Source organism: Tetrao urogallus, assembly GCF_951394365.1.
Source record: "Tetrao urogallus genome assembly, chromosome: 11".
NCBI classification, from domain to species: Eukaryota; Metazoa; Chordata; class Aves; order Galliformes; family Phasianidae; genus Tetrao; species Tetrao urogallus.
Window position 1 is genome coordinate 18666111 of NC_136824.1, and position 17763 is coordinate 18683873.

The 17763-nt window shown below is 42.3% G+C and overlaps 1 protein-coding gene across 2 annotated transcripts in view; it reads right to left on the bottom strand.

Annotated features, from left to right (window-relative positions):
* NEO1 (neogenin 1) overlaps positions 1-17763 on the bottom strand; it is a gene marked incomplete at both ends in the record, with an annotated part of 175972 nt that overhangs the window by 112131 nt on the left and 46078 nt on the right. For both annotated transcript variants that reach the window (XM_079541027.1, XM_079541026.1), the window contains one exon: positions 12771-13088. In XM_079541027.1, the coding sequence (XP_079397153.1) occupies positions 12771-13088 (318 nt within the window). The remainder of the gene's footprint in view (positions 1-12770; positions 13089-17763) is intronic.

The following is a 17763-nucleotide window of genomic DNA, read 5'->3' on the forward strand; positions in this document are numbered from 1 at the left end:
TTCTCATTTTGTCAGAGCCGCTGCCATTTCCTCACCCAGCACAACCAGCACTTGTACAGTCGGTACATCAGCAGCCTATGGAACACGTGAGAATGTGAATGGAAGACAAAAGCCCTGCAATTTCTAACGTGAAGTTCAATTCCACATTCTTTTAAATCCCTTATTAGTACTGCTTACTTTTTGGGCAACTGTCTGTTCTGTTGTGGGCAGGTCCTTTATTAAGGTTAAATAAGCTTTACTTCAGATGGTTTCGTTACTCAGCAGCAATGAACTCAACAGTTCATTTTCCAGGTCGCTTTAAACAGCGCTAAAATCCTCATTTGATCATACGTGGTATGGTTTTATGATATATAACTTTAACCTAGGTCGTAATTTTGTCTGAAGAGTAATTTTCTCATTCCATCATTATTTGCAATTCGTACCGCCTAGAAGTCTCCGCCGTGTAGGAGGACCCTTCTGCTTTACCCAAAGACAACCACAAAACATTAATGACGTATTATAAAATGTTCTAAATATAAGCCTTAATTAAATTAACTCTGAGAGCTGGTTAGAAGTGCAGTAAGAGGACCGGAGTGCTGGCATACCTTCTCGTAGCACCACACTCCCAGAAATACTCTGCTGAAGAGCTTTTTCCACTCTCACATAGCAGCCCAGTTCCTCATAAGCCTGCGTTTCTCCAACATTTATCATAGTTTTCAAATGCATTGCACCACAAAAGCTAATTCAGTCTATTTAAATTAGAAACACCTTTAAAACTACTTTTCAAAGTTAAATTAAAAAAAAAAAAGATACATTTTTCTCGTAATGATTTCTAATTCCCAGTCACTTCAATCAACATGACAAAGCAGGATGATCTATTATAATGAAAATTAGTTAGAATTCTGATGAGAAAAGAGCACCCATTCTTCACACACATGTTGCAAGGCATTCATTCAGATGGAGATATTACTCCATCACTTACCGAATGAATGTAATGATAAATGATACTTTGGGGTTCTGATATTAAAGATAATTTTTACATGTTTGTATGTACATTAATCATTTGAAGGCAGCACAAATATATTATGATCGATTTTAGGACGCTGAAGGAGAATATTTCTGACCAAACAGGAATGTGGGTTCATAAATTCAATCTGGGAGGATGATTTTCCACTTGGAATGTTCTCTAAAAACAGGCAGGAGAACACGTGAGCAATCGTGTGATTCCTCACATGTATACAATAGAAATCATAGATGGTACCACCAGATTTGGTGCTAGGACAATGCCAATGGGGGCATGGAGGGGGGAGCAACTCCGGCCCTATTTTCTCCTTCCCTTTTGTCTCTCCCTCACCAAAAGACCAAAGCAACGGTAGGAATGTGAATGAAAAATCTACTTAATGCAAATTCGTTCCATTCAGACTATTCCCAGCCTAAGCATTGCTGAGATTTGTGGCCCATTGTCTTCATCTCTGAAAAAGCAGCGCAGTGCCTGGAAGAGCAATAACTCCCCTGCTCCTGGAAAACACAGATGGCGAAAATTCTGGCTGTAGTCTGCTGCCTTCAGTAGAGCCAGTATTTCATCCCCTGTATTTTCCAGAAGAGGAATTCATTACACTGAGCCAGATGCTAATCTGGGTTCAGCAGTCCCTCTGCAACCGCAGACAGTGCCAATCATTTTCAAGAAGACTGAAAGGAAAAAAAGGTCCATAATCAACAGTTACTCAACTACTTGCTCAAACAACACGCTCCCTAACTTGAGAGTAAATGCTCCCTTTCTTTCTGAATGCTGTCAGCAGTCAGTAAATGTCCAGTTTTATTTAATGTAGATGCTATTGCCACGGGCACATTTAATCCTCTTCAGAAGCCTAGTAACCTTTTGGCCTACTAACCAACCTTGCCAAGAAGAAAAAAAGAAACCTTCTCAAGAGCAACTGAAGGCTGCAGAGGAATTCACTTCTGCCCTTCCTGTGGCAGGTTTGTATACCTTTACCACATGGCTGCAAGCCCAGCAGATCAAATCCACAAAAGCATTTTCATCCTGTGCTCGAGCTCCTCTATTGCTACTCCGTAGCCTGGAATTGAACACAGTACTTTGGGTAAGAATCCAACAGTTTTAAACAAAACACCCAACTTTACATCTTTATGCAGTTACACGTCTCACAAAGCCAGTGTCAAACTTTTTTATGGCATCCCCAATTGCTCTCAGCAAGTTTCCCCTGAGTATTTCTACTGCAGTATGGAAAAAGCAAAACAAGGAGCAGCCACAAGTTCTTCCAAAATGCTGCACCTCAAATACCAGGAAAACCTCTGCTGTTCAAAACTCACTCCATTTTCTCTCACCAAGCCTTGCCCAGCTTTAGCTGTACCGCCCACAAATCTCACTGCTAACAGCTTGCAAATCACAATTCTCATGTTTTCCACTGCTCTGTTCAGACACAAAGAGACAGAATTAATAAACAAATGACGATTTAAGAAAGTTTCATTTCTTCTCCCGTTCTCTTTTTCCCTATTCAAATTTGAACTCATGGCAAATTGATAACTCTGCTACTGTTTTGCTTATTAAAAAAGCCTCTTGGGAAACACAAAGATTTTAGCAACAGCAGTAGGTGGAGGAGGACAGCAACATGAGACCCTATTGTTAAAATCGCCACAACATCTGTTATCCTCCAGCAAAGCCGCCGATCTTTAAGATGCCGCATATTTTGTTCGAGCATCAGCTTCACACCCAAACCCTGTTAAAAAATTAATAAGTCCGGCCATCTGTGGACACTTCATTAAATTATCACAGCTCTTTTCTTCCCCTTTGCTTACAGATTATTCAGCATCATTTGTCTGAGTGGCAGAGGTGTGAAACGTTTTAAAATACACTTTTGTTAACAGGAGGCACTCCCTCAATCTCTCTAGCAAATACATCAGACTTCATATGTACAAAACATTTGTGGAGAGCACAAGTCCAGCATTACCTGAATTAAGATAAGACTTGATGTTTTTATATGGAATATTCTTAGAAGCAAAAGAAAAAAATCTACTGGCTAACCTAAAGCAAGAAGCATGTGGAATAGAAAAGAGGAATGAGAAATGTCAGCTCATACTCAGAATACTGTCTGTCAGAGGCAGCCTTGGTGGCATGCTTAATTTGGCTGCTTTTTAAAAAGTATGGCTTGACCAGAATTGAATAAGGAGGAGAAAAGGGAGAGAACATCACTATAGACAACAACATAACCACAGATGTACCTACACACACATAATGTGCATATGTGCAGTGCTGTGGTATATTAGGCATGTTTTGAAGAGGCAACTGAACTAGAGATCTCCTTAGGTCCCTTCCAGGCTCAGTTATCCTATGATAATACAGCTCCAGAAAACTAGACAGAGAAGGATGTGAAGATGCTTACAACAGCCTGGAAAGCATTTTGCCACTCTGTGCAAGGAAGAACTGTACATGTCAAAGCAAACTTCTAGCTTGGAAAGTCAGAGCAAAATGGATCACGTCTGGAGCAGAAGGTCTGCTTACATGAATTGCTTCAGGTTGCCACTAAGCCTCTCAGATTTGGATTTGAGCTTTGCCACAAATTAATAAAAATACATACGCCAAGTTTTCAGATAGTGCTTTGACTAGCAAAATGCACCTAAATATTCCAAAAGTGTTTATACAATTGTCCTTTATGTGATAAGTAATATCATTTTGCTAAGTCTGACATAACGGAAGACCAAACAAGAGCATAAGAAGATAGCCATGTGGACTGTAGAGAAAACTGTCCCTTTACATCACTTCAACGCATGATGGTACTACAGATCAATTCTGATTTCAAAGCAGAACACAAAGAGTGCCTTCTGACCTCAGCCCACCACTGGAAACAAGAAAATAAGATCTAACTCCTTAAGACAGTAGAGCAGCTCTTTGCATTCAAACCAGGAGACAATCTCATGTGTCAGCCGACTCCTGCTGCAAGAAAAGCTTGATGAGCAGAAGTGATACAACATGCAAGAAGATAATCCTAGTGAAATTATTCGGCTTGTGACTGACAGCACAATATTGAGCAAGAGACAGGTGAGGTGCCTAGGAGTCACGTTATGGTGCTACTTTGCCAAACACGTCCTTTGTCAGAAGTCCTGGGGATAATGAAATATTAAAATGGATCAAGAAACGAAGAGCAGACATGATGTACATCCTGAGAGCATTTCCACTGAAGCATCAGCTCCCAACAGAACTGGGAGCATATGTCCACTGGGCTCTGCACCTGATGCGATGCTCCAGACTGCAGCTCCAGCAAGAGCAAGAGGGGCATTCTACGAGCAGGCAAGGCTGGTTCTGAGCAGGGATGCTCCCCTGGTGCCTGCATGTTCACAGTGAAAGGCTGCGAGAATGAAGAGGTTTTGAGCTAGAAGGAAAAAGTCAAGCAGGCTGCCAGCATCAAGAATCTTGTACTGAAAATGTATTTATTGCTGCTCAAACACAGCTGTCCTTTCTGAGTAGCAGAAGTGTGTTCAGTAGCAGGCCAAAAACCAGAACGAAGATCAGCCAGCCTCACAGTGCTTGTAAGACTGCTCTGCAACTGCCAACGCGGGGAAACATGGAAGTAGATATTGCTAAGGCAGAAAAATGAAAGAGAGTGTACAACCAATGAAATAGTTCATTTGATACCATCCTAACAGCAAGGACAATAAAAACACTGCAGGATTTTAAGGGACCCTAAGACAGTGTATGTAGATTACCACCTCATTTAAGAAATCTCAGGTCCTGAGCAACTGAAGATCTTAAATAAAAACACCACATGCTTGCAATTCTTCTTAAAATAAAATCAATAGTTATAACAAAAGAAGAATAAGATCTGAGTATCGTGGTGAAAGAGAAGAGCTTGACAGGTTAAATAATTTCAGATCCAAGCAAGGCTATCAATTACGAAAGCTTATGTGAACAAGCTATCCGAAGAAGATTAACGCACAGATCTGGAGAGAAGATCAGTAAAACTTTTGCAGGCAACTCCGCAGACTGTCAGAGACAGCAGGTGCCTGAAGAAAGACATTTAGAGACAGGAAAGAATCTAAAAAATTCACAGAAAAATACACTGAGTTAACAAATAGCAAAGAAACCCCTCAAAAAGACTGAGACACCGAGAGACAAGCACAGCAGGAGAAAGAACTTGAATGTAAGCCTTCAGCTGAACAAGAGGATGTCTAGAGACGTGCGTGGCAGCAAGGAGAAGGAACACTACAAATATATATTCATAACTAGCAGATTATGTACCAGAACTGTTGATCAGTCACAGGGATCAGGATAAAAACCACAAAGATGTGGATTATCGCACCACTGAGCCCTGAATCATGGACAGCTGCTAGCAATTAAGCTCATCATATCAGAGAGAATTCTGTAAAGGTCTCTACCTAACAAAGCCTTTCTTGGCTCCATTTTTAATGTGCTCAATTTCAGAAAAGTTGTAGAAGAGCAGAGTGACGGTGTTTCTAATCCAGGAACCAGCAGGAATCAAAGAGGGCTGGGCAGCACCCACATAGAGACCTACACACTGACCTACACATAGAGACATATTTCCCCTCGCTGCCTCTGAAGAAAAGGGGAACAATAATGTATGCAAAGAGGGAAGGTGGGTTTGTTTTCCTTTATTTCTAGTGTGATCAGGTGAATAATGAGACATGCCCTACACTTTAGGAATGTCACCAGCATCTCGGCATTGCTGAAATCAGCCAGATACACATTTAATAAGAAATAACTCATGGAACTATCTATTCCTCTATTTTCTTTCATTTTCACTGTCACTAAGCTTCCTTCTGAATTTCTACCATGAAAAAACATGCAATTTATCATATACATGCCTGTCCCATGCTCCTTCCTAGCCGTTAACTGCCTTTGTCAGCTTTCATTTGGGTAGGTGTGACAGTACAAGCTCTTAACATTTTCCAAAGGCGATGCTCAGTTGATCTAAAGTCTGAACAATGCCACTGTAGAAATCCATCACCTTCAGCCTGTCAGAGTAAAGCTGAAATATCTTTTTGAATCCCCTACTTTAAGATACAGTTAGGAAAGAATACAGTCTGCATATGTAACTATCGCTTGCCTGACACTTTGGGATTTGGAATGAGCAATCTCTGCAGAACTTGTCAAATAGAATTACAAAAGGGATTGCTGGTGCTGACACGCAGAACATAAATAAGGAGAAATATACATTTGAGTGAAAATATTAACAAATGAGAAGACCAATGTAAACAACATCCATCCAACCTTCTCATTCGGGGTGCTGATGAATCATCAATATGCTCTCCATTTCCATTTCGTACAAGCATTAGATTTCCATTTGGAATCCAAAATTCCATTTTGTACAAGCAACAGAATCATTTATCAACAGCTCATCTACTATAAGCCCAAGTGATTTTAGAAAAAGAAGATCTGGGAGCAGAGCTCCCTTCCACAGCACTCATGCTTCCCTAGAGATGAGTTACATTGCCTTCTATATTTTCAAAAGCATAGATCAAGATTTGAATGGGTACTGCAACTCATTATAAATCATAGAATCTCAGAATCACAGAATGGCCAGGGTTGGAAGGGACCTCAAGGATCATGAATCTCCAACCCCCCTGCCACATGCAGGGCCACCAACTTCCACGTTTAAATCCAACCTTTGTATTTTACAAAGTACATTAATACAAAGCCAACTTTGTCCACTAACCAGTACTAAAGGATACTTTCTTCACTAATTACAAGGCTAATCCTTAACAGCCTGAACTGTCAACTGGTAAACTGACAAAAACTAATCTTCCGGGTTTAAAAGAAATGCTGTGTTTAAGATAGTGCCTAATTAAGGAAATAATCCTAATAGTCGTAACAAATGACCAGAGGCTTTAAAGGTTTTGGCACTGTGTGTTCGAGACTGACTGGTGCCAGCAGGACAGCCCGAAAGCAAGGATGCCCAAGGATACCTCCCTTCACTTGTGGGCCGGACAGCTGGCAGCAGGAGTTGATGTTTCCCCATCTGGCCTTCCTCCTCCATCTTCTCATCTAAGGAAAGAATTCGCAATCCCTCCCCTTTTCTGAGCAGGCTCCGTTTCATTGCATTCACCATTTCTAGAAAATAAATGCCAGCTTGGCTTTTCTGTCCTGAGTCGTACTGTTTAATTGTTGTTAAAGAAGAACTCAGAATGAAATAGAAGGTACAACAACAATCCTGTTTCCACACCCAGCTGGCAGGATCTGTCCGTAAGATGCAGCTTTGTAAGAACTACCCATCTGGCTTACTCATCCTTGAAAAGAAATGCATTTTTAACTAAGATCGTTTATAGAATGAAATGGAAAAAAAAAAAAAGCAGATCTTTTTTCCACATGAAACACAGTTTTGCAAGGAAAATTTATCACCTGTGTCATTTGCTTTTATTTGTTAAGTGCTCTTAAGTACTCTCCACTGAAGCATCTATGCTCTTAGGTTATTTCCAATTCAAAGGGACAGAAAGCTCTTTATGCATGAAGATAAAGGCTCTCCTTCCCCTCCTCTTTTGAGGGAAATATGCAATAATACTGAGGGGAAAAACCCAAGAAAATGGAATCATTGCTAACCACATCCCCACGGAGCTGGAAGGAGCACAGGGCGCGTTCTGCCCAGCTCTGCCTATGCTTCTCTTGCCCTTCAGGAACCTCACGTGTGGAACCCAGCAAAACAAAACCCTTGTGATACAACCTTTGCAGCACCAGGCCCAGCCGCCTGCACACTGCAGCTGCTCCCAGAGATGCTTGCTGGCCACAGCTGCACCTCCTGCACCCCATCCGAATGTGGAACGGGTGCAAGAATTCTTTTCCTTCTACACAATCTTCCTCTTTCCATCTTACGTTACAAAAAAAGTTATCTGGATTTCTTGAAGAGAAATTCCTTTTTAACTCATTGAGGAAAGGGCCAAGCATGGAGGTCTTCCTGAAGTCAAATGGTGCAACCAGCAACAGAAGCACGCTCGTGTACCAGCATCTCCTGGCTCAGAATTCAAGATTCCTCCAAACCACATTACACTGAGAGCTGTAGCAGTGCCCCATCCCGGCCTCCCTTCATTTCAGTAGCAGTTCCATTTGGAAGGTCAGAACTTGAAAAATTCAAGGTGCAGTAAAACTTTAAAAGGCAAGAAGGAGACAAAAAATGGGAACAATCTCTCAAGTAAACTTCTTCCCATTATCTGATATACTGATAAGAAGCAAGTCACGTTACTCAAAGGCGACTCCACAGTTTGTTGTCTCAATTTTTGACAGGTTTATGTAATGTTACACAGAAGCTAGAGAACAGCTAACAGCCTTCTGCTGCTGCTCTTGAGGTCTTCTGCTCACTAACCAGCCTATGCTTCTTCTAAAAATAATAGTAAAATGAAGGTTTGAAAGCGTAATTTCTATGAGTATCCAAATAAAAATAATACATCTAATATAAGGGATACTTAAGTGAGGAGCAGGGAAGTCAGAGCCACGTGGCGTTCGTCTCGAGGCAGCACACCAGCACCTTTTACACAAGCAACTCACTACAACCAAGCAAACTACACATAAAGCTCAAAGCCAAGTACAATCAAGTGCAAAGCTAAACGGAAGAAGGGGAATCAAAAAACAAATGGATTCACTTGGGAAAAAAGACAGTAGATGAAATAAATATTTCAGTGAACAGTCTCTGAATGACCACACAAAACCAATAAATCCTTACGATGAAACTCTGTCACTGTCACTTCACACCTTTCAGTTCTCTGCATTTCCATTCTCTCAATAAAAGATTTATGAAAGCTTTAACAAAGGAGTAATAAAGAGTGACTGGGGAAGAGAAGATTGCCACAGGAACATTTTTAAGTTAGTATCACCGTATTTTTCACTAAAATACGCAGGAATTTATTTTTCCAAGACAAATACCAGATGCAGTTCTGAAAAAAAGATTGGCATTAAAAAAACCAAACAATTGTTTCGTAAAAGCTATCGCAACCCCTCACCCTTCCTAAGCCATAACTGACACTTCAGTATCAAAGCCAGATTTGCATTTCAAAAACCAATTAAAAAAGCATACTGTAGTAAGGTACTGATTAAAAAGATCTCGTGGCTTTACATATATTAGCCACTTGCTTTGACTTGCCCTACTTCAAACCCATCGTAGTCACAGCCACCCCCATAAATGAGGTAGGTTATACAACTGCCACCCTGCTAAATCACACTGCAGTTCGAAAGGAGCAACAAAATAAAACCAAAAGAAAACAAGGACTTTTAAAAATAAATCAAGAGTTTCACAAATCCAGTTCAGAGCACGATACTGGCTCTGTTTGCACAGCAAGAGGACGAGAAACAACAAAGGAAAGAAACACAGGCAATGACAATCTCAACCTGCAGTTGCTGGAAAGAACCAACTAGAGGAACACAGACTTCATTGGGAAAAGGGCAAACATATCCTGAAACTGCTGATCATTGAAGAAAACGAACAAGTTTCCTGCTGTCTGCAGGTTTAACAACCAGAGGTTTCCTACCAGAAGTATGGTAGAACGGTAAATAACGTCCTATCCATTTGCAATAGCATAACATTTCAGATTACAGACAAACCATATTGATCAGAGTATTTGTCATGCTGTAACCCTTAGGAAATGATCAACTTGTTTAGAAATCCCAGCGCTGCCACACAAAAGTGTTGATGGTGCACTTGCAAAAGCCTGCAGAGCAAAGGCTTCTCATCTGCTCACACGTATGGAAAAGGTTCCTTAAAAACACATTGTCAAACGCCCTGCAAACTTAGCAATCCATGCCACCATCAATTTCCCCACGCCGTGACAAGTTTATAGCATTGTGTCACAAACATAAATCGAAGAGAGAAGCCAAGAAAGCAGCCCTCTAACAAAAAGCATTCAGTCACTGTCTAATCACTCCACGCAGGGATTCAGTGCGTGTGTTTGGTTGGGTTTCTTCATGCAGCGGTTGACTAAGCGCCTCTGTCACCTTGCAGCACCTTGCATCATCAATTCCTGTCGTCATATTGGCAAGAGTGTTGCTTTCCAATGTTCAGTGGTTTCAGGCTCATCAAATTATAATGAGAGTCCTTTTAATCATTCAAAAAGTTATGAAAATTTATCAGCCTGTTTGCAGCAGATGCACTACAGGTAGATTGCTCAGTACTGTCTCTCAGATGTAAGAGAAAATGCAATTATTTAAGACTAAAAGCTCAAAACACCATTTATGTGATGCAATATCACCTGGTTTTACTGATTCTTCTGTGCCCTGGCCTCTCTCACTCATCAGAATTTGTCATTTCCAGGCAATGAAGTTATTTAATGATTAAGTAGTAGCTAAAATGTGCATAATATTCTCTGTTGAAGAAATTAAGTGCATCACAGCACAACACCAGCACGTACTATCGAAATTCAACACAACACCACTCAATTAAGGAGAAAATGAGCTGCCTCCCACTGTTACCTGAGAGCAAGGAGAGACCTCACCATGCTAACCATCCCCACAGCTAATGCATCTCAAAAGCTTCCAATTACAGCAAAGGTGGGAAATTACAGCAAAGATGGGGAAAATGTTTAAAGCACACCTGACAAAACTGCAGAATTCCAATGAGCTCACTGAAAGCAACACAGTCCAGGTAAAGCTAAGTATTCCACCTCTCACTACAGACCTTCAGCAGCCCCTTCCCCTAAAAGGACCTAAGTTGGCCCAGCTCTTGGCACTGATCAGGTCTCCAGCTGAGTGGAAGGGCACAAAGCAGCATAGAAGGAGCATCAACAGCAACGTGGCTAGTACAGAACAAAACACCCTTTTTTGTCCCAGGAAGTTGATCACTCTGCTTGTACCCGTGTTCAGATCAATGTCAGGGAAGACAAAACTATTCACAGAATAAACGTCTGTACTGACTTGGACTAGACAACTGTTTATGCCTTTCCAGTATAGACTTTTTTAAAAACAAAACTCAGAAGGGTTTATTTTTAATTAGGACAAGGCTTTTGAAGATTTCACCCTTTTAGAAACCACCACTCACAGTAGCATTTTCTACAATGACACGGGAACCACGAACTGGAAGTTTCTATGTCCTTTGGACTACCTTCCTTTTTAATGACAGTAAGCCAACCCAATGATCATGTGGGCCAGAAGTATGACACTGAGCTTCCTCCTGTGGAAAGCAGCAGAACTGAACACAAAAACAGTAGTGTAAGGTGGTAATTGCCTGAGACAAGTGTTAGAACTGCTTTTATTGTCCTCATTGCAGGGAACTCAGATATGTATTTCTCATTCAGAGAGACTCTGAAAGTCACTCCTTTAAAGTATAAAAAAAAGCACAGTTTTTTATTTGCAACATTCCCCATGTTTCACAAGGCTGCAAGCTAGCTTAATAGGAACAACATCTGAATATAAATGACAATGAGCAGCAGCTCTGGGAGATGCTGCAGCACTAGTCAGGAAGAATTCATTACCTGGAGACATTTATTAAGCAAAGGAAAAAAACTGTTTGAAAGGCTGGCAAACATCATTAGAGAAACAAAAGAATATTGCTTCATGGGCTTTGCTTCCTCGTTACGTTGCCTTAGCTTATCTTTTCTGTTAGTTTTTGAACTCTCACTCTTACAGGTGATTCTAAGCCTCCTCCAGTTATCATTTACAAAACATTGCTACAATCTGACCCTCCTGAGCCCTGATATAAGCAACAAGAAGCAAGTGCCCTTCTGGAAGCACACCACTTTCCCAGTCAAATTCTTAACACCTACCTGCAAAAGACCAACTGCTTGTCAAATTATTCACACCTGGTACTCAGGAAACAGAAAAATACAGTCCCCCAGCATCCATGCCTTCTTCTTCAGTCCTCCAGTTCTCTGGGGCTTCCACACCCAGCTTTTAGAAGTTTTCCTAATGTTTTATGGTGCAGAGGGCAGATAAATCTCAGTAGGAAAGACCACAGAGAAACTAATCTTTAAGGGTATTTATACATTCAGAAAGTAGAAGCCCGCTCTTTCAAAAACAAACAGCACAAACCTCATTCTAAGGTGTGGCAAATCTCTATCATGATTACACATTCCTGACACTACTCTTAATCCATTCACTTTAATTGTTCTCATCTTCAGTATTTCCTCAGAAAGCAACTTTTACTAATTACATTTAGTTTAAAAAATAAAAAGGGGGAGGTACATACAGTCCTAACTTCAGTGATAAGAGATGATCACAGAATCACAGAATGGCCAGGGTTGGAAGGGACCTCAAGGATCATGAAGCTCCAACCCCCCTGCCACATGCAGGGCCACCAACCTCCACGTTTAATGCTAAACCAGGCTGCCCAGGGCCCCATCCAACCTGGCCTTGAACACCTCCAAGGACGGGGCATCCACAGCCTCTCTGGGCAGCTGTTCCAGCACCTCACCACTCTCATAGTAAAGAACTTCCCTCTGATGTCTGACCTAAATCTCCCCTCCCTCAACTTCAAGCCATTTCCCCTCATCCTACACATATCAGCCCTTTCAAAGAGTTGATTCCCCTCCTGTTTGTAGGCTCCCTTTAGGCACTGAAGGCTGCACTGAGGTCACCCTGCAGCCTTCTTTTCTCCAGGCTGAACAAGCCCAGCTCCCTCAGCCTGTCCTCATAGGGGAGGTGCTCCAGTCCCTTGATCATCCTAGTGGTCCTCCTCTGGACCGTCTCCAACAGCTCCCTGTCTTTTCTGTACTGCGGGCTCCACACTTGGACGTCCAAGTTATGATACTAACTTCTTTCCTTGGAACGTGCTTTCTCCTTATTGCAATACTATACATTTACATGATCATGCCCTTTGCTGTACTGTAAGAAAAAACCAAATCCTTACCTGCTACCGTGAGCTTTGCTGTTCTGCTTACAATGGTCCCCAGGCTTTCCACAGTTGCCACGCACTGATAATATCCTTCATCGGGTTTATTATGCTTGGAATGCACCACACTGTTTATTAATAAAGACCCATCTGGCAGCAACTGGCGACGGTCATCTGAGACCAAGTTTAGAAGAGTCCCATCTTTCTTCCATTCGATCTTCGGAGGAGTTTCACAATAAGCTGAACAGTTCATTATAACAGAGGCCCCACGAACTGACAGAATGTCCATCGGCTCCACCAGGAAGTAAAAAGGAGTGAAGGTTCTCACAACAGACCCTGTGAAAGACATGCAAAACAATTTCAGGAGTTAGCCTTCCACTTTCTTTTTTTTTTTAAACATGAAGTGCATTTTCTTTTAAAAGTACTTTAAAGGAGCAGGAGCCATCACTGCTCACAGTGTGGTCTCCTCAGGAACAGGCTGGTCTGCATGACGTTATTGTCTGCCTTGATAACTCACACCCATGAACTCTTGGAAATGAAGTGAAACTTTTTGTGCTGAAGCCATACTGGTTCGCTCACGCTGGAACCCACGCTTCGCAGTCCCAAGCAACCCATTACACAGAAACCTGCTCCATCAAAACACACAAACCTAATGCACATGCCTGAATAACATAATATACAAACAGCACGTAGTTTTACGACTTCTTTCTTGCCTTCCATGGCAGGGATGCCAGGAACAGCAGTGCGGTCATTTCCCTTGTGTAACAAACATTAGGAAACAAGAAGAGTAATTCAGCCCTTGAGAGAAAAAGTCTCCAATTCTGAGCTTAACACATCACGCAAACGCCATAAAACATTTTTTTTTACTTCTATTCTGGCTCAGGATAAACTTGATTACTTTTCCATTTTAAGTATTCCCAAACAGACATCTATAATTAACATCTACTTTCCATTAAAAAGTGAATTTTAATTACTGTATTTGTAGCATGTTTGGTCCAGCAGAAAGCCTGCATGTCACTATCACTTGGACTTGCCTTAATTTAATCACTCATAGAAAACAGAAAGAAGAAAGTTTCTTCCAAGGAAGAACAGTTTCACGAATCACCAAAGGTTGATTTGGGAGAAAACGTGGTCATTTCACTGTGTTTTAAATGTACTGATAATAATCTAAAGCCAAACAAACATCAAGGCTCCTCTCTTGTACTCCAGCACTCCTCCTCCACCTGGGGTTGGGACACACACCTACAAGGGGTAACACGAACAGCACTGTTACTACCTGTCCTCCAGCAAACCAGAGATGAGCTAACAATAACCTGCCTGCTTTATAGTTATTTACTGGCCATCTACAGGACACTGGGCAGTTTAAAGACCACAGAGGCAGGGCTATCCTTTACCTTCTTCCTTGTTTCTTTCTTTTAAAAACAGCCCAAGTCACCGTTAAGCTATTTGTCAGCATGTGCTCCAAAGCAAACATGGGAAAATACATTTGCCCTTTCAAATCCGTGTATGGTTCTCACATGAGAAAATAAGAGTCTTGAATTTGTGCTGGGGGCACAGCTTCTCAATTCTACACCAATTTCAAGCTGCACATTCAGGCACTATAGTAAACAAGTGACCAAAAACCTGTCCTCTGCTGTAGCACATAGGTAGCTACAGCGTGGTTTGCACCAGGTGTTTGTATACGGAGGCTTCCTGTTAACCAGGCTGCTCGGCCTGGCAGTAAGCAGCACACAGTACCTCAAGGATGTGGCTTTCCTTTTAGACAAGTCCAAGAATTCAAAGGTGATCTGTAAGGCATCGTCAAAAAAACACTTCAAATGCAATCACAGGCACAAACTGAAGCACGGAAAACCTTTACTTGTAAAGAAAGGCTGTCCTGTAAGCATCTTAGCTTCCTCAGTCCCTTGGGTTTTTGGTTTTAAGAGATTTACCTTCTCAAATGGCCCTAATTAACAAATTGACAAGGTTCCCTCTATCACTGAGCTGCACAGAATGCCTCCTTGCCTCCAAAGAGACTCCAGCTGCCCTCGGGAGAGGGGCTCAGCTCCTGCACTGACAGATTGTCTTCTTCCTCGTGAGCCATGGAGATGTGGGACGAGGCAGGAGGAGCCGCGCGAAAGGAACGGCAGATAGATTACCCTTCTGTAGGGTCTGTCATCCCCGTGTTCTTCTACCTTCAAGAATTCAAAGATGAATTCAGAACAGAAAGACTGAGGTTTCCCTAGTGACAGCTGCAGTCTCAGACAAGATTAGATCTGTTATGTCAGTATCCAAATCCTTGAGATTTGGTCCTTCCTGAGGATAAAAAGCAAAGACGGAACAAAAGCCAGAGCAAATTACAAAATTCCTGCGTGCTTCATTTGAACACACGCACACCTGTGAGCACCGACTTTGTGTGAGGAGTCCTCAGTTCCAGTGCTCAAATGACAAGAAAAACAATAGTCATGAGCAGCACAAAAACAGCTTTAGACCAGCACAATCTCAACCATCAATCCAGAAATTTAAAGCTGTTGTTTTAATTTAAAAATTCAGCCTTACTGTCCCTGGGTCTCCCACCAGGAAGCCTTCTGCCCAAGCCAAGCCGTCAACCCTCTTCCTCTCTTACAAACTTGGTTGTTTTTTCTCCAAGGGACATTCAGATCTCTACCAGAACAAACACAATGCACTCAGTTTTGCTTTTCCAAGCTTTGAGTTTTCAAATAAAACCTAAGAACACAAGAGGAAAAAAGAAAATAAAAGAAAAATCACTAGGAAGTAACAAAAGCCAGTTTGAGCCGAAGTTCACTTGGGAAGAGCTTGCTGAATATCTGTACAACCACTTTTCCCCAGCCTGTTTACTAGCACAGATCTAGCATTTTTCATTTACAATTTTCCTGTGGTTGAGATTCTTGACTTTTCTCACCTTCTGTAAGAGTCAGTTCTGCACAAATGCCCAGCAATTGCAATTGTAACCTTATTTCTTCATTCTGCAGGTCGGCACAAGTGCAGCAAGCAGGCTGAAACTCAACTCTGCTTCTACTTCCAGATTTTTTAATCAAGATGAAAAAAAGAGGTCTTGCTCCTCATTGCCAGTTCATATGCTTGAGAGGCAGCCGACAGAGTAAGCTATACTTGCTAGCTGCATGCATGTTATCCTATGCCACTTCCCCTTGAAAACATGAGGCTGGCTTCCAGTTTGCCTTCTCCAGGCCTCACTGCAGGCTGGAGCAGATCAAGTCCACTGATGGGCTCCAGTTATCCTGGAGGTGCCCACAGAAATAACACTGCAGAGTCTAGAGCAGAGAGAACGTGCCAAAACAGCACAGAAGGGATGAGAGACTTTCAAGAAAGCAGATGCTCAGCCAGGTTTCAGAGGTAACATTAAAAAGGTTTGCCAAAAAAAAGCCTGTGAAGACTGCACTGTCTGCTTTAAGTCTGCACAGAAAGCAGTGGATAAAAAAGCAGTAGGGTTGGTAAGTACATATGCCCATGGTAAAGGAGAGGAAATTGGACAGCGTGGAGAATTTTCCAGCCCACACTCTAAGAGAAGTTCTGCAGTGTGCAGTTTGGGCACTCCAAGAAGCGCTGGTAGAGCTGCATCTACACTCCAGCCAAGCAAGTTCACACCTCATTTAACCCTTGGTTCAGCACAGGGATGCTCTGTACATACAAGAGCTTAATAAGCATGCCCTTCTGTCAGCCAGCCACTTCTCCCACCCCATCAGCCTACCAATCACTCAGTTAAATGGCGCCAAGTTATTAAGGACTGGACTGGCAGGTCCTGTGGAGAGTGGCCTTCCTTCAAGTAAGCAGCTTGGCCCAACATTGGCCCAAGAAACCTAAACAAAAATAACTGTGGTCTTTTCCTTAGGCTTTGCATATCTAGCTCCTTCAGTCACCTCAAAGACTGCATCACAGGGCTCTGACAATTCTCCAAATATGCTACAGCTGGCCAGTGCTTCTCTCCTAAGGCCTGTGCCCAAAACACAGCTGAGTGCTTCAGCAGAGACAAGCTCGGTGGTAAGCAAAGACCTGATGCCGTTTCACATCTTTTGGAAGCTCTACAAGGTCTTTCATCATCCCTCCCAAGATACACACAACAGGGTTTACAGCAGAAGCACGGCACCGCTGACTGCATGGGTCTGTGATCCCACCACTCCCCAAATCCCTCAATCCTTTTCTAGGAAACTGCCATGGAGCTGGTTCTTTGCCATTTAATGTTTGACTAGCTGATTACTCCTGCCTAACTGTATTAACTTGCTTTTGGCTCCTCCAGATTTTCCTCATTCCAAAAAAAGTGTACTGCTCTTGAACCTTGTCCTCCTCCTCTCAGCTTTATGTGGTGTGAAAATTTAACAAATATAGCTTACTCTGTCACGCGGGCTGTGAATGAAAGACATCTAATAGAAATTACTCAGAACACACAAGAACAAAATCCCCCCACAAAACAGCTTTCATCACCATCAGTTCTCCTGGGACTTATCCAGCCCTTTTCACGGCCATCCTATGGCAGTGAAGTTCAGCTCTCCCTTCCCCCTTCATTAGGAAAGCATTCTTAAATGGTTGGTGGTAGAGGAAAGAATAACATCATCCTTCTTCCATGAAACTTTTTAAATGCTAACTAGAAGGTCTGAAATATTTCCAGCTAAGCTGACTGCTTTTCTATGCCCTGGCTCGTTCTCTTTCCCCATTCAATGGCTTTACATTGGAAGAAGGTAGATTTAGAGTAGATATTAGGAAGAAATTCTTTGCTGTGAGGGCAGTGAGACACTGGCACAGGTTGCCCGGAGGGGCTGTGGATGCTCCTCCCTGGAAGCATTCAGTGCCAGGCTGGATGGGGCTGTGAGCAGCCTGGGCTAGAGAGAGGTGTCCCTGCCTACAGCAGGGGGTGGAACGAGGGGATCTTTAAGGTCTGTTCCAACCCAAAGCATTGTATGATTCTGTGACCTGAAATATTTGGGATTTTCACAGTCCTGCTCACCTCTTCACAAATACCCAGAGTTAAACAGCAATTCAGAAACTGCCTAGCCAG